Source organism: Solanum lycopersicum, chromosome 5, assembly GCF_036512215.1.
Source record: "Solanum lycopersicum chromosome 5, SLM_r2.1".
Classification (NCBI taxonomy): Eukaryota; Viridiplantae; Streptophyta; class Magnoliopsida; order Solanales; family Solanaceae; genus Solanum; species Solanum lycopersicum.
In genome coordinates this window covers 59,634,349-59,652,322 of record NC_090804.1, presented here as the reverse complement: position 1 = coordinate 59,652,322, position 17,974 = coordinate 59,634,349, and the positions used below count along the sequence as shown (strand labels likewise).

Here is a 17,974-nt window from a genome sequence, read left to right as displayed (position 1 = left end):
TAATTTACATAATTCTATTTTTTTGTGGAATTAGAATTTATATATGCACAAATGATTGATAACTAAAATTATTATTTGAATCAATGAGCTATTTTCGTCTGTAATTGTATAATATCTAAAATTATAAAATCTTTGATCTAAAAATTGATCAAATTTAAATTGTGAAATTCTGAAAATTTTTTACTAAAAAATTGATCAAATTTATAGATTGCTAAAATCAGGAAATTTAAATTTAAAAGTAAGTCAAATTTACAAATTGTTAAAGGTGGAGGATTTGCAACTTAGGCCGCACATTCAAGCCCCACACCGCGCAAAGTGAAACTTGATATTTAAGTGGAGAAGGGTAGAGAGGTTGGACTATTATATACCAAATTTAGAAGGTTGTGATTGGTTCAAAGGGTGGCGGATCACAAACGAATTTTTGGTTATTAAAAAAGAAGTTAGTCAAATTTATTAATGGATAAAATCCTAAAATTTAGTCAAATTCATTAATTGCTAAAATCCTAAAATTTAGATTTAAAAGTTGTACAAATTTAAATTGCTAAAATCCATAAATATACATTTAAAAGTTAATCAAATTAATAAATAGCTTAAATCCAAAAATTAAAATTTAGTCAAATTTAGATTTAAAAGTTGGTCAAGTTTATAGATTGCTAATACTTAAGTGGTCAGTCCTTTTTAGCATAACAATTGTGGCTATATATGCCTTTCCCGCCGCACAAATGTCTTACTCAACACAACAACATTCTCTCTCTCTCTTCGGGTGAAGAGATACACTGTTCACACTACTACTACTGTTGAGTGTTTTCTCCCCCCCCTTTTCTCTGCAAAACCCTAATCAATGAAGCTCCGTTCTCGTCCTTCTTCGTCTTCGGCCAAAGGTTCCATCGAAAAATCTTTTCTTTTATGTTTTCTGCTGCTCCATACATGTGCGATCATACTTTTCTTTTTGTTCTTTTTATGTGAATTTTGCGTTTTTTTTATTGAATTTTATGGATTTCTCGAGTAAAATGCGAATTTGCTGCTTTTTTGCTTGAATTTTACTGGTTGCTAAAGTGAAATGAGATTTTTTTAGGTTGTGTTTGGTATGGAGGAATTTACATTTTCTTTTATCAATTGCCCATTCCATTTTCGATGTCGGAGTCTTTAACGGTTTTCTTCTACGTCATTTTTCCTAAAAGAACTTTTTTTTTTATAAAGGCCTAATTTGTTTAAAAGTTTTAATTTTAATTTTTTTTGTGTGTGATAAAGCATTTCTCTAAGATGGTATATGTTATACATATCTATATCAAGTATGTGTTGTATGTAAAGGTAAATGATGTGGTTTTACTTGATGTGAATTGTGAATTAGGAAAACAGCGCCGCCAATATCAGGACAGCTCTGATGAGGATTACCTTCTTTCTATGTCCTCGGATTCTGATTACATTGGAAGCAGTGATGAAGGTAATCCATATAAATTTTATTATTCATGCAAATATAATTTGCTTACGAGACATAACTAATATGCCTTCAATTTGGTCTTCTTTTTTTAACTGTTGCAACTATAGTGAAATTTTAATAGCATGCTGGGGCTTTCTTATCACTGATGCGTGATACCTATTGGATAACCTTAGGCAAAACCTCATGCAGACAAATGTGAATGTGTATTAAATAGTGAATGCAAGAGGTTAATTATGTGATTGTACTAATTTTCTTAATCATATATGCAGATGTAGCTGATGAAGTGGTTAATTTAACTGAGGAAGTGGTATATTCCAATAGAAGAAAAAGAAATCGGGGCAAAAAGAAGATTGAAACAAAAGAAGATCATGGAGAAGAAGAGGAAAATGTAGATTGGGTAATGAATGAAGTAGGAGGGGGTGGTGAAGTAGATGCTGGCTACCTTCAATTGATAGGGAGGATAGAGGATAGGAAGAAGATTCGTGTAAAGAATCAAAAGAAGAGACCCACTTTGCTGTGGGAGATCTGGGAAGAAGAAAACGATAGTTGGATGGCTGAAAACTATCCAAATGATCCTCACTTCAATAGTCAGGATGAGTTGGTAACTGAAACTGCTCAGCCACCATCTGATTTGATCATGCCCTTGCTGAGGTACCAGAAAGAGTGGTTGACTTGGGCGTTGAAGCAAGAAGAATCTACTGCTAGAGGCGGTATTCTTGCTGATGAAATGGGGATGGGGAAAACTGTTCAAGCCATAGCTCTTGTGCTTGCTAAACGCGAAATAGGGCAAGCAATTTCTGGTTCCAGTTTGCTCTCACCTGCCCCTTGTACTTCCCAGCAGCTCCCTGTAATGAAAGGAAGCCTAGTCATATGTCCCGTTGTTGCTGTGATTCAGTGGGTCAGTGAGATTGACCGTTTCACCACTAAAGGAAGCAACAAAATTTTAGTTTATCATGGCACTAACAGGGTGAAGAATATTGACAAATTTGCAGAATATGATTTTGTCATCACTACATATTCCACAGTGGAGGCTGAGTACCGGAAAAATGTGATGCCACCAAAAGAAAAATGTCAGTGGTGTGGAAAGTCTTTTTATGAACAAAAGCTTTCTGTTCACCAGAAGTACTTTTGTGGACCAGATGCTGTTAAAACGGCTAAACAATCAAAGCAGCAGAGCAAGCCTGGAGGAAAACCGTCAAAGCTGAAAAAGGATCATATTGAAGGTGATTCAAAGATTAATACGGGTAAAAGAGGCAGTGGCAAGGGAATAAAGCGCAAAAGCGAGACTGATGCTGGTTGTGTTGATGATTTAGCCTTTGCTGGTCAAGATATGTCCACGAGGAAGTCAATTTTGCACTCTGTGAAATGGAATCGTATCATTTTGGATGAGGTAAAAGTTTCTCTTTGTCCTAAAGCACATTGAATACTCAATTTCTCATGACATGAAACTTTTATGTGCACTCTTCATCTGCAGTTTTTTAACTGATTGCACTTTTGTGGCATAGGCCCATTATGTAAAAGATAGACGCTCCAACACTACAAGAGCTATTCTTGCGCTAGAATCTTCTTATAAGTGGGCCTTAAGTGGTACTCCCCTCCAGAACCGTGTAGGAGAGCTATACTCACTTGTAAGTTTCTTGGGATTAATGTTCTTTTGTGGCTAATATAATTGGCATCTTCATTCTCTGAAATTAATACATCCTCACTTTTGGACAGGTGCGTTTCCTGCAAATCGTTCCTTACTCGTACTACTTCTGCAAAGATTGTGATTGCAGAGTTTTGGACTATAGGTAGACTTAAAAGTTTCTTTCTGATCTTTGCATCTAAGTTGGTTGGAGAGACTAACATATTTCTCAAGATTTGTTTATTTTTACCACAGAAATTGTCTTTGAATCATGAATTTTCAATGACGGTTGAAATCTTTCTTACTTGAATCTGTTTTAGTTGTCACCAATTTGAAATCTCGTTTGTTCCCTCTTATGCTTGTATTTGTTTTAGCTCATCCGAGTGCCCACATTGCCCCCACAAATCTATTCGGCACTTCTGCTGGTGGAACAGAGTAAGTTATCAAATTGATTTACTTATTTTGGTGCTTCCTGTTATTTCCAATAAAAAATGTTGCTAACATCGTGACGATTGATATGTTTTGTCTCTAGTATATTGCCTCACCCATACAGAATCAAGGGAATCGTGGGACTGGTAGAGATGCAATGGTTTTGTTGAAACACAAAATTTTGAAAAGCATATTGCTGAGACGTACTAAAAAGGGAAGGGCTGCTGATCTTGCACTTCCTCCAAGGATTGTAAGTTTTGGTTCACATCAACCCAGTGCTCGAGTTGATAATCATTTTCTCTCCACTCAGTCTGTTAGTTGCTTTTGCGTTAGGTTACTTTGCGGAAAGATTCTTTGGATGTTAAAGAAGAAGACTACTACACATCACTGTACAATGAAAGCCAGGCACAATTTAATACGTATGTCATCTATTGTAATCACTACTTATGCAACTAGACACTTTCTTGTTTGAATGTCATCTTTGTTTTTTTGTTGCTCTCTATCTGCTACAGGTAATGTTCTTATTTGATTTGTTTTAATGGGGCGGCTCATGGTGTGTGTGTGTGTATATATATATTGACACTCCTTGGCTTCTTCGTGGAAATATTTTCGTTGAAAGTGCTCAATACTAGCTATTTCACCTTCTTCTTATCACTATACTGTTTCTTTCTGATGTACTTTGTTGCAGATACATTCAAGCTGGTACTTTGATGAATAACTATGCTCACATTTTTGATCTGCTCACACGCCTGCGACAGGTATTGGATCGTCTTTCAATTTGAACTGTTCTGAATAATGTAATGGTATCTGCTTGTATTTGGTTTTAGTTGTGAATGACAATGTGTCTTGCTGCTATAGGTTCATTGTTAACCTTCAAAAATGGATCTGATGTATTGTTTTTCCTTATAATGAAATATATCAATATTTCTACACAAATTGTGGTAAAAGAACGACCATGGAAATGAAATATTTGATGTTGTTAATGGGTGAAAACCTTTTAGTACTGCGAAACTCAGAGCAAATAATTCTTACCAAGACAAAACCCTTAGAAGTCCAAAAACTTAGATAAACCATCAAAACATGAATTACAAATTACTTGGAATAATATACTTCTACACAGTAGCATTGGCAGCACATTAGCGTTCCTAGGTTCAAAGATCAGCACACACTTTCCCAATTGGGAAGTAATTGCAGACCCTTCCGTTTCACTCTTTGGACTCACAATCACCACAGCATTATCTTCAAGGTACATGTTAACAAAGCCTTTTCTATGCCATGGCTTGCGAACAATGACAGCAGGCATAACCTTCTTCGTAAGATCTGGCTTACCCTTGTTGACAATGGGCATAACCATGTCCCTAACATAAGGTGAAGTTAAATAATTGACAGAGTCTTTGCACCGGTGTTATTAGCGCCAGTTCACCATCACCGCTACTGGCAAACCCAGTGTCATCCTGAACTCCTTGTCCTCATTTGACATTGTGGACGGTGTTGGTTTGGATTATAGAAACCCAACCTGATGTGTGGTCCAGTATGGCAAAATGTTAGACAAGGATTCCAATTTTTCCTACAATCCCCTTACTAATAATTTAACCTTTTGGGATACAATCCCGAATTATCCAGTTTAGTTGAATGGTCCTTAAGAAATTGCGTTGAATATGTATATCTAAAAATATGTTTTTTTTTCCTGAAAATCTGCATATCAAAGTATCTATTTTATATTTCTTATCTTTAATTCCTTGAATAAAAAATTGCCATACAAGAGAAAGAGCGAACTTTGACTTCACTAGTCTCCTTTGTGATTGCAAGTGGATACTCTGATAGTTTCACTGTTTTTAGCGTGTCTTGGCTACGATTTTCCATATTTGGGATGTTATTCTCTAGTATATGACCTTGTATACAAACCTCGCCTTCTCTGTTTGCATCTTCTGAATCTGAACTTCCTTAATAATTTTAGGTCCTTAAAGAAATAACAGTTAAATTTCTTGTACTTAAGCACACAATTTAACTTTCTATTATCTGTGCATGATTTTATCTCAAAAGTGATAAACTTAGAAAAAATTGCTTATATTTGATGGATTTTATTTTTTCTTTATTTTATTTTTTTATCTGACCGCAGGCAGTTGATCATCCTTACCTTGTGGTATACTCAAGTACTGCTTTGGCTAGAAGAGGAAGCACAAATGATGCCGGCTCTGTTGAACAACTATGTGGTTTATGTCATGATCCAGTAGAAGATCCCGTTGTGAGTTGCATCCTCTCTCCCTTCCCTGAGAAAAGAAATAAAAAGTAGTAAAGAAAGAAAAAAAAGAAAGAAGCAAGGGTCACTAGGAAACTTGATAATTCTTTAAAGTTGAATTCGACGGAGTTCCTACTTGTACTACATTAATATTGCATGTATTATATGATGGATATTTCAAATCTTAATGTGGCCTTATTTCTCTGCTTTTACATGTACAATGTCTTTCCAAAAGCTACACAATAGCTTCTTAAGCCTTCTTTTAGAGCCTGAACTTCTACAAATTCTTCTCCAGCACCATATGGTAGACCTTAATATTTAACTAGAAATGCTTTTAGAAATGCCTTTAAACACCTAAAAGGACTTTCATAAAACTTGTGGACTTCATAATTTAAATTCATGTACCTCATTTTTTGACAATCTAAGAAAAGATGCTATGAATTCTTTTACATTGTTCTGTTGTTTGAAGTTTGAACCAACTCTCTTATAAAATGTGCACCTCATTTGATTGTTGCAGGTTACCTCTTGCACACATATCTTTTGCAAGTCATGTCTAATAGATTTTTCTGCAAGTGTGGGACAAGTTTCATGCCCTTCATGTTCTAAACCACTTACAGTGGATTTCACGGCAAATGATAAGGGGGATCAGAAATCTAAAGCTACTATCAAAGGGTTTAGGTCCTCAAGTATACTGAACAGAATTCATCTTGATAATTTCCAGACAAGCACAAAAATAGAGGCTTTGGTATCCAATTACTTCCCAATCAATGAATATATCTTATCTCGTCTTTATATGTTTCTTTATTTTATTATTTTCCTCTCACTAAGAGTGCAAGAGGCTGCAATATTGCATCATTTGCAGGAATTAGATATGTTTCCTAAGGCTCCCATACCATCTAACTTAGCAGACATAGGATCAAGATGTTACGCATTCAGTCTTTCTGGATGTTGTACCTTGGTGAATTTGCTTGATATGCACCTAGGATAATTTATAATTGTCAAATTTGGTTGTGAGCAAAATGGGTAATACATGTTCTAATTGAAGTTTTGCTTACCATTGGAAATGTTGCATCAAATACCACCCCCACTTTGAGTAGAAACTAATTGAGTTTGCTTACCATTGGAAATGTTGCATCAAGAACGCCCCCACTTTTAGGGGAAACTAATTGAGGATTAATAAGTTCTTGTTCTGGTCTCAATCTTATTTATATCCTTTGACATTATTGCTTGAACTCTTCTAATGCCTTTTTTGTGAATATCTATTGTATCTCTGTTATGGTAAGAATAACCACTATGCTTTGTTCTCATTGCTGATTGTTTTATTGGTTCTAGAGAGAAGAAATAAGGTTCATGATTGAAATAGATGGTTCTGCGAAAGCAATAGTCTTCAGTCAATTCACATCATTTTTGGATCTGATACACTATTCTCTACAGAAGGTAATCTATGTTTTCTTTATTCCCTTCCACACATGTCCCTCTTGTTGCCATCAGTAGTTACAACCAAAAACATGTCTTGTGTGCATTTGGCAGTCGGGCGTCAGTTGTGTTCAATTAGATGGATCCATGTCTATGACTGCCAGAGATTCTGCAATTACAAGATTCACCGAGGATCCAGATTGCAGGATATTCCTTATGAGCTTGAAAGCTGGAGGTGTTGCCCTCAATCTTACAGTGGCATCACAAGTAAAGTTTTTCTTTCCCTTCTCTGTCAATGCATATTCTTCATATCTTGTCAAATACTTTGTGGTTTGAATCTATTGTTGGATTCCTCCTTCTCTTCAGGTTCCAAATATTTATTTTGTTTGGGATATTTTAACTTCCTTTGCTGTGCACCTAAAGAACAAATGTTTTTTGGGACGTGCAAGTTTTCGTTGAATGACCAGGATTACTTTCCTTGACGTGTTGCTCTCCTCTTGCACTTTACTAGGTTTTCTTGATGGATCCTTGGTGGAATCCTGCTGTGGAGCGGCAAGCCCAAGATAGAATCCATCGAATAGGGCAGTATAAACCAATCAGGTGTGTGTTTGTATATCTTTAACCAGCTATACCAATGAAGGGAGCTAATTGTCGTTTTCTCATTTCTAGGATTGTGAGATTTGTGATTGAGAATACAATCGAAGAGAGGATCTTAAAGTTGCAAGAGAAAAAGGAGCTAGTATTTGAAGGGTAAGTTTCTCCAACTTCATTGTTCTAGTAGCATGGTTAGTCAAAGAAATTAATTTGATGACTTGAAACTTTTGAGTAATTTTTATGCGTTTTCTTCAGAAATTATTCCAAGATAAATTAAGAGAATCGAGATAATTTTGTGCTCTCAATAAGATATAACATTGGGCTGAGATGAGTTTTAAATGGAGCGTTATGGTCAGAGACTTGGATATTGTTGTCAGAAGTTGACAAATAAATCATTAAGACAGTTGAGCTAAGGATTGGAGTAGGGCCATACACTCTTTTTTATCTTCTTTTTTAAAATTGGAACATGGAGAGAGCTCTTTCTCGTTCATATAAGTCGAAATGATAAATGCTTCTCCCTTCAAATTTTGTTTGGACAGATTATTGCCCTATACCGTGTTATACTTGGCTTCCGATTTTACTCTGACACTCCTCTGTTCTCTCTATGATGTGTTGATTGTCCAATATTGATGTTTTGTTCAGGACGGTTGGTGGCTCTTCTGAGGCCTTGGGGAAACTAACAGAGGCAGATTTGAAGTTCTTGTTTGTAACCTAAATTAGATTATGTTCTGTAACTTGGTTCAGCAAGAAAGATCATTTGATCTTTGTTTAGTTTCTTGCTTGAATCTTATCCCTAGTATTGTTTTTGCAAAGTAGCAAAGTCAATCCTCTTCTGTTGGTTTTACTAACCTTAACTTTATCATCATATGTTGGAATTTTCAAATATTGTTCCAACATTTACTTTATATATAAATAAATATAATATTGTTAGTCTTATAACTATCATATACTACTAGTTATTACATAGTAGTTCAGTATCATTTTTCATTTCAATTGTCTTGTTTTGATCTTTTGTTTTACATCTCCATGTATCACATACTATTCCAATTATGGATGGAGCTTATATCATTGAACTATTTACGTATAGGCAAAACAATCTCACATAATCTTACATTACTTACATTCTTTTCTTTTTTTTGTCGAGTAAACATAGAATGCATATATGCCCACTTTCTCCTACTTACCTTAAACTCTTATTCTTGGATCGTTTTGGGGAAGGATAACATCAAATAGTTTTGAGATTAAGTTATAGTGCCATTCATTTGTTTGGTTGGCACATTCTGAAATAATTTATCTCGGAATTAATAATTAGTATTGAGACAAATTATTTCTCTCATGGGATGGTATAGTAATTTCAGGATAAATTGTTTTGAAATAAATGAAAAAGATATCCCTTTAAACATTTTACTATAACTCATATTTTACATTCATGAATGGTATGTTTGTAAATAAATAGCTTGTTTTCAAAATTCATTCAAACCATATTATCTTGAATACAACAAAGAAAAAACTCAATAAGAAATAATCTCAATGTAACTTATCCTATCATAACCATACCATAACTTATATACAAACCAAACGAGTCCAAAATATTTTATCTTGGTCCAAGCTCAAGGATGACGAGTGTGTTGTGGAGTGAACTGCATAATTCGAAGACTTTAACCTATCCCATATAACATAATTTGTTGTTTACAATCTGTTTTGCCTTGCCCGTCACTCCTCTTTTGAATATATGGTATGAAAAATTGTAAATTCTTACAAGTTCTTTCCATACTAAATATAAATAATTAATGAGTTAAACTATTAAGAATAAACTTATTTTTTAAAAAATTTCATACTTCAAGTTATTGAGGATATGAAAAATACATCAGATATCACATATTAGATTTTAGGCGTAATACATAATTTAATGAATTTTTCCCTCATCTTTTTGCAAAAAGCCGCTCCACGGTGGTAAAATCTCATCTTGTGTGTTGGCCGAAGTTACAATAGTAACATAGAACCCTTGAATATGTTCGAAGATCTCGAAATATATATTGGACCTTAAACTTGGCTTCAAATTTTAACTTTGACCTCCAACTTTCATAATGCACGAACAGATACTTTAACTATCCAACTTTTAAATAAATAAACACATGAGTTCTATATGACAAAATACACGTAGGACACCATGTATGACAAAAAATGACATGTGGGATGACATGTAGGACACATGTGTCTACTTGTTCAATTTTATACAAGTTTAACTGTTTACTTATGCACACCCAAAGTTAAAGAATATAAATGTGATTTGAATCCAAGTTAAAGGACATATTTATGTATTATGCCTAAATTTTAAAATAACTTTCTCTTATCTTTTTAACTCAGAATACAACATATAATCCGTTAATTTATTATTTTGTAACAACAATACAGAGTACACTACACTCTTTTTATTTTTTTAATCTTTTCCTTTGATTGTCAAAATAGTAGTAAATATAATATGACAATTTTTTTCAAATACATTAAATTTTGACATAATTTATAAATTTATCCTTTAACTTGGCTTCAAATTACATTATGTCCTTTGACTTTGGATGTGCACAAATAGACACTTAAACTTGTATAAAGTTGAACAAATAGGCAAACATGTCCTACATGTCATCCTATATGTTATTTTTTTTTGTCTTACGTGTTTTGTGCCATGGAGGAGTCATGCGTTTATTTATTTAAAAGTTAGATAGTTAAAGTGTCTGTTTGTGCATTATGAAAGTTGAAGATCAAAGTCAAAATTTGAAGCTAAGTTTAGGATCTAATATATGTATTATGTCTTAAATTTTCGAGTAAAACTTATCTTAGTTGAAAAATCTAAAATAAAAAAATTATGTCCTAACTTTAGATGTGTTTTTTCTTAAACAAACACCTTGCAATAGCTGAAAGAACAAAAAAGAAGAGAGGAAAGGGGCTTTAGATGACAAATTGTCTATTTGAATAAATAAACGGCATGGGAGCTTAGCTTAGTTGAACAAACGATGTTGGCCACGTACCTTATACTATGCATACTTATCTCCCTTGTATTGGGCGAAATACTTGTATACTTGGGGATTTGTTTCAACACCCAATTTCAAGAACCAATTCTTCTGGCTTTGTCTCGCAGAAACAGCACTTTGTTTGTATGGATACGGATATTGATGTTCGCCATTTTCGTGTATTGGGTATACACAAGTATCTCCATTTTATGTAGCTGGAGGATGTTTCATGGACCCATCAATTGGAGTGATGGGGTTACTCTCAATTTACTAATTCTACAATCTTCTCTCATGGGTAATGCTCCTTTTCTTGTTTTTTCTTTTTTTCTATATACTGAAAACAGAATCCTTGTTGAATGTACTGCTTTATAGTCAATTTTGATTTACAACTTTTGGAATCTATATGTGGAGTACCTGTAACTGAATAGTGTAATTTTAGAGAACTGCTTTAGTTTTACATAGCCCCTAGATTTTTTTTTTCTCTTTCTAAAGTACTGTGTTTTTTTAGTATTAGAATGCAATAATAGAGAGGAACTAGTATAGACAGTTTATGTAGCCAACTCCAACTTGTTTGGGAATGAGATACGACAAGTACTCGTTCATCCTTAATCAGAGGTATTGGGTTCTAGTCCCATTCGCTATGGGGTCACCTTTGTTAGGGAGCACTGTGTCCCTTAATGTGGGAGTTTTTGCTGTGAATTCAGATTTACTTGGGCCACAGTGCGGGTTGAAACCGAAAAAAAGATATATTTGACTGATTGGCATGGCTATGGCTTGAGGAACCTTGATTTTAAATTCTGGTAGGAGTAGCTTGAATGGAATAGTTAAAAGGATGGTTGAAATAGAGAAGTGTTAGTGGGGTATTATCTGTTAGAAGGAAAAGTAAGTTCTATAGAACAATTATAAGACCAACAATGTGATATGATAATAAATGCTGGGATACTAAAGTCCAACACATCCGCAAAATGAGTTTCACAGAAATTTAGATGCTAAGATGGATATGCAGTCATACTTGTTAGGTAAGACAAAAAATGACCACACTTCCTGAAGGTGCAAGAAGCATATATGGAGTAAAAAATAAGAAGTAGATCATATGAGATAGTTTAAACATGTCCTTGTGTGGACCTTTAGATTTTCCAGTCTGTGGGTGTGAAAAAATGGTTTGTGTAAGTGTTAAAAAGATGGAGACTGACCTAAGATCACATGAAAGGAAGTTATCTCAAAAGACCTACAATTTCTTGGAATTCATGCAAACCTTGCAAGTTGAGGCAAAAAAAGAAAAGAAAATATTTAGAAGAAATACTAATTAGTTGAAAAAACTAATTTATTCATGTTAGTACACTTACTTTAGGTCCTATGCTTTCTATGATTTGTTTATCCCTCAAAAGATTTTTATGCTAGTAAGATATATAGGAAACTTATTATCCTGTTTTATTTTTACCGGATTATATTGGCCTGAAATGAATACAAATGAAGAAATATGATCAGAAACGTCAAGGAATGATAGGTTCTCGATATCAGTTGAATGGGATGAGACCTTTAAAAGATATCAAATAATCTATTACATCATAATGCTCTCAGATTAAACCAGTGATGCTAGAATATAAAGAATGGGTTACTTCAAATTTGAGAACATGTGGTTTTAGGTTGAAGACTTCATGGAGAAATTAAAAGAAGGGAAAAGGGTCTGATATACCCCTCAACTTTGTCATTTAGAGCTGATATACCCCTCGTTATAAAAGTGACATATATATACTCCTATTTGTAAACAAATGACTCACATATACCCTTTTCCTCTAACGGAAATGAAAAAATAATAATTTTAATCTAAATTTTTATTATTTTTTTCTAAAAAATATAATCCCATATGAGTAAATTTAATCCTCGTCAAACATATTTTTTTGACTTTTTTTTGTTTCAATGACTAATTTATAATTATTATTTTGATAATCAAATTCATTTATGTTTCACTAATATTCTTGTAAAACTTATTGTAAATGACCAAATTTTTTCTTCAAAGACGAAATTAAATTACAATACACACAAAAAAAATAGTTAATTTTTTTTTCTTTAAACTAAGGAATGAAAGAAAAAAACAAAATAAGAATAAGATACTCAAATAATTATAATTAAAGAAGTCAAAAAATAATTTATGTATGAAAAAAAGTTAAATATACCTTGAACTTTGATAGAAGAATCATATATACCCCTAAATAATTTTTTAAAAAAATTTAGAAGTAACAAATATAAATATAAAACTAATTTTTTAACTTCCGTTAAATGAAGGGTATATGTGAGCCATTTTGTAACGGCAGGGGTATATGTGTACCGTTTGTATAACGGTAAGAGCATATATGAGCCACTTTTATAACAAGGGGTATATCAGCTCCAAATGACAAAGTTGAGGGGTATATCAGACCCTTTTCCCTTAAAAGAATAGTGGGGAACTATGATGTTACTTGCCGCCTTATTAGGTACTTATGGAGACGGTAAAGAGGTTAGGCGGAGAAATAAGGAATGGAATAAGGAGAATTATGGAACGTTAGATAAGAGAAATGGGAGATGTTAGCAAAAATTGAGACCTGAATCAGAATGCTGATTACAGTCAGCTTAGCCAAGGATGCTAGGCCCAGCAGAATGCTTCCAGCAGACCTGCAGCTTTGCAAGAGCTTGCAGTGCCTCCTTTATTGTAGTGCCTAATAAGAAGGGTGCGGACGATCTAAAAAGTTATTGGCCCATTATATCTAAGCTGCTGGCAGAAAGGTTTAGAAATTTTGTTTCTGATAAACAAGATGCTTTCTTAAGAGGAAGGAAGATTATAGATGCTTCTCGTATTGCAAATGAGGTACTGAACTGGAGAATGAAATAAGGGGAACCAGAAATTCTATGTGAACTTGATGTGGAGAAGGGATAATGATTGTTGGTGATTTCTATTCAATATCTTGCAGCAAATGGGTTGTAAAGAAAAATGGCTTAAATGGATTAAGTTTTGTGTCATTCCATTTTGGTAAATGTTGAAGCTGTGGGATCCTTTCCATCTCAAAGAGAGTTGTCACAAGGTAACCATGTGCTTCTTTTCTTTCCATTTCTGTCACAGAAGCTTTTCATAGCATGACATAAAAAGCAGTCCAGAACCAATGGGTAAGGGATTCACAGTAGGGTCCAAAATAGGAGAAGAAATTTCAGTTTCTCATCACTTGTTTGCTGATGATACACAGTTTTTTTGTGAAACTCAAAAACTGGCCAACTGAGACATCTGAAGATGTTGCTTATTGTGTTTGAAATACTCTCGGGCCTGCTCATTAACTTGAAGAGAATTAGTCAATTTCCAGTTAATACAGTGCACGTCATGCAGGAGTTGGCAGAGAGGTACTTGGATGCGACATAGGCACTCTTCCCACTACCTTAGGAGCTAAATATAAAAGCAATCAAGTATGTCAATGAATGATTGAGAAGTTTGAAAAAAGGTTGGTCACGTGACAGTCAGAATTCCTTTCTAATTTTGATGAATAGTTTGTTTGATAGCATTCCAACCTATTTCACGACCTTGTTTCCAATCCTAGGTAAGGTTCTCAAGCAATTAAACAAAATAAGAAGGTTATTAGGGAATAGCACACAACCGAAGTTTCATTTGGTGAAATGGGCTAAAGTTCCCAAGGAGAAAGGACGAGGCTTTCTCAAGAAGGTGGTGAGAACTAAGCACGGAGGGAACATAAATTGGCATAACAAGGTCGACAGATCATCACATGGTGTTGGTCCATGGAATCATATTAGCAAATTATGGCAAGAGTTTACTACTAAGGTGTCTATTCAAGTTGGCAACCGGGAAAACACACTCTTCTGGCTAGACAAATGGAGTAGCAGCAGTTCTCTAAAAGAAGATTTTCCTGCTTTGTTCAGTTTTGCTGTTGAATTTTGATACAAAATCCATAGAGAAGCAGCTTAGACAAAACAATAACTAGAATATTACTTTCAGAAGGCAACGCCATGATGATGAATTGCTTTGGAAAGATTCAGGATATACTACAACAACAACAACATACCCTGTGTAATCTCACAAAGTGCGGTCTGGGGAGGGGGAGGGTAAAGTGTATGCAGACCTTGCCCCTACCAAGTTAATTCAGATACGAAATGCTTCAAAGAGGAATTTAGATTTGCTTTTGATTAGAAACAACTTTAACATATATAGTTCAGTCAACACTAACTGTCAACTTTGTCTATCTGAGCTTCACCATAGCAAAGTTAGTCCCAAACCTGGATAAATTTAGAGTTACATTAGGTTAGCATATATCTACTTTAACTGCTGATTGTAACTCTTCTGCATTTGGCCTCCACAGCTAACCACAACTGATGCCATTTATATGTTCTTTGTTAATTCACCTGACCACCAGATATCTTTAACAAGTCCAAGAAAGGTTATTTTTATGAAAGCATGCTGAATCCTTTTGTATTGGGATGCGTTACTTAATTAACTTTGAGGCTTATACATGGCTTCCCGCGTATCCACCAGTAGTGAATGTGATTCTCATTGTTCAGTCTAATAACATTGACTCACTAATTGCTGAAGATCTCTTGATTAACCAAGCAAGTAGGGTAAGTGCTCCGTCCCTCCAAAAATTATTACTCTAGTTTGTTTCAATTTGTTTGTCTTACTTTTCTTTTCAGTTCTTTTAAAAAAGAATGCCCCTTTCCCATTTCAGCAACTCTTTAATTTCAAATTACTGCATGTCATGTTTAAGACTACCAGATTAAAGGACATTTTGATTCATTCTACATATCTTTTGCTTAAGACTATAAGATTCAAAAGTTTCTTTACTTAAACTTTGTGCCGAGTCAAAACCAGGCAAACAAATTGAAATTGAAACTGAAACTGACTAACGGATGTAGTACCTAAAACTGAAGCTGGAGTTTTCCAATAGCCAATTGAAGTAACATTTAGCTAGGTTGTGCATATGAATATACTCGAACACGTTCTGCAAATCCCTTTGCTTTTAATGCTAAACCTCTGATTTGCAGGATTTTCACTATTTGCATGGATGGTGTTGGACAAATTGCACCCTGTAATATTGGAGAACATCTCTGTTAGGAAGATTATCAAGGCTGAAAGAAAAATGCTTCAGGAAAGGAAATTGCATATGGAGGATCATCGTAGAGTTTTACAGGGTAAGGTTGCAGAATTGACAGCTAACATGAAGAAACTGAAAATGGATTATCAGATGAAGGCTAATAAGGCTCAAGCTGAAGGAGCTATCGTGTTGGAATTAAAGAAAAACTTTGAAGAATTCCGTCTTAAATATGATCGTTTGTTTGATTACAATCAAACACTTCGGAATCAGTTGCAGTCAATAAGCCACGAGGTCCAGAAAATTGACGTGTTAAATGAATGGTCTAATTTGAAATCCAAGCTTGGGTTCCCAACAGTTGAAAATAATGGAAAATGTGTAGATTTTGAGAATGCATCGGAAACAGCAACAAAATATGGTGAGTACCCTATCTCCGCCACTGCTTCATCATCCTCGCCCAGACACCGCAGGCCAATTTATCAATTTTGATGTCAACTAACACTTGCTTCCACTGAAAGATACTTCTTTGTAAGTATAACCAATGTAAATTATCAAAGAGAACTGATGACTGAAAGTTGGATGTGCATAGCCTTGAGCTTTAATTTCCTCTTCTTCTTCCATTTATTAGTAACTACAAAGGTGAATAAAATTGATAAATTTACCTTGCTTCTCACTTGTGATTGTGGAGTCATTTTTCATGTGCCTTCATTTAGCTTGTTGCCATATTCATGAACTCACAGGCTGAGCTTGGCTAGCTTAAAGGAACAAGCATCACATCTATTGGTAAATTCCACTGAAATGAAAAAATAACAGGGCTTGTAGGATGTGGCTCTGAACTTTGTTAAGGGTGTGTTTGGCACGAAGGAAAATGTTGTCTTGGAAAATAGTAAGATTTCTTACTTATTTTGTAATGCTTGGTAACTAAATACAGAAATACTTTTTTAAGAACATTTATATGTAACCTAGCAAAACACTATAGGGTGGAAGGGGGTTCAGGAGGTTGCAGGGGTGGGGGGTGGGAATGGTCAAGAGATGGGTTAGGGGTGTTGTGTGGGTGAGGAGGAGAGACACTTAAGGAATTTGTTTTCCCTAGGGCAAGTTATATTCACATTTTTAAAGAAATTGTTTTTCATTGGTTTTTTTTGTTGTTTTCGTTGAAAAGATGTTTTCCAAATATTGCATATGGAGGACCATCTCTCTTAAATTTTATATATATATATATATATATATATATATATATATATGTCATACGAAAAAGGGTTCAAAATACCCTTGAACTATCAGAAATAGCTCAAATATACTCTTGAAGTATATTTCGGCTCAAATATACCCTTACCCTCGAACTATAGGGTCAAAAATACCCTTCTCATTAACAGAATCGGTTAAACGCCACTTAGATGCCATGTGGATGTCACATGGCATGTCACATAAGCCAATAGAGTTCCACTCATGTCACGCAGACTAATAAACTTACCCCTAATTTTTCTCAATCTTCTCCATTTTTCCGTAGAATTTAGAAACGATTTCACTAAAGAAGATAGAACCCCTTTTCCTCATTTCTCCATTTCCTTAGAACGATTTCACAAAATACATAAGTTCTAAGGGAAAGAGGTTTTATGTTCTTCAGTGAAATCGTTTCTAAATTCTAAGGAAAATAGAGAAAATTGAGGGAAATTAGGGGTAAGTTTATTTTCTACGTGGCATGAGTGGAACTCTATTGGCTTATGTGGCATGCCATGTGGTATTTACATGGCATCCAAGTGGCGTTTAACAGATCCTGTTAATGAGAAGGGTATTTTTGATCCTATAGTTTGAGGGGAAGGGTATATTTGAACCGAAATATATTTCAAAAGTATATGTGAGCTATTTCGAATAGTTCAAGGGTATTTTTGACCCTTTTTCATTTGTTATATAACTAAAATAACATTTATAATAGCCTACGAAATCAAATCCCTCAAAGACAATTGCATATTATTGTGACAACTGACATGTGTGTATTATGACTTTGTAATGGTACCTAAAAAATATTAGGCAAAAGATCTCCTTAGGTGGGATACTTTTGTCAAAAGGAAAAATTGTTTGACAAGTATTTTATCGATGTTATTTTATCTTTTTGAATATTTTTATATTTTTAATTTTAATATTTTTTAATTTAAAAAT

The 17,974-nt window shown here is 34.3% G+C and overlaps 2 protein-coding genes across 3 annotated transcripts; both read left to right on the top strand.

Moving 5' to 3' along the window:
- Nucleotides 1–614: 614 nt before the first annotated feature.
- On the top strand, nt 615–8,682 carry LOC101249085 (DNA repair protein RAD16-like). Its single transcript, XM_004240102.5, has 16 exons — nt 615–881; nt 1,352–1,444; nt 1,711–2,831; nt 2,947–3,069; nt 3,158–3,231; nt 3,440–3,500; nt 3,598–3,744; nt 3,828–3,913; nt 4,183–4,252; nt 5,614–5,739; nt 6,251–6,478; nt 7,066–7,170; nt 7,264–7,416; nt 7,661–7,749; nt 7,819–7,899; nt 8,386–8,682. The coding sequence occupies exons 1-16, from the start codon at nt 842–844 to the stop codon at nt 8,456–8,458; spliced, it is 2,670 nt and encodes an 889-aa protein (XP_004240150.2). The 5' UTR covers nt 615–841; the 3' UTR covers nt 8,459–8,682.
- Nucleotides 8,683–10,623: 1,941 nt separating this feature from the next.
- On the top strand, nt 10,624–16,487 carry LOC101249367 (uncharacterized). Of its 2 annotated transcripts, XM_069298092.1 has the most exons (3): nt 10,627–11,046; nt 14,107–14,218; nt 14,315–16,487. In XM_069298092.1, exon 3 carries the CDS (start codon nt 15,788–15,790, stop codon nt 16,301–16,303), a length of 516 nt encoding a protein of 171 aa, XP_069154193.1. In that variant the 5' UTR covers nt 10,627–11,046; nt 14,107–14,218; nt 14,315–15,787; the 3' UTR covers nt 16,304–16,487. The 2 variants fall into 2 exon arrangements, with proteins under 2 accessions (XP_004240151.2, XP_069154193.1); XM_004240103.5 differs by lacking the exon at nt 14,107–14,218 and having other exon boundaries at nt 10,624–11,046; nt 15,768–16,487.
- The last annotated feature ends 1,487 nt before the right edge of the window (nt 16,488–17,974 follow it).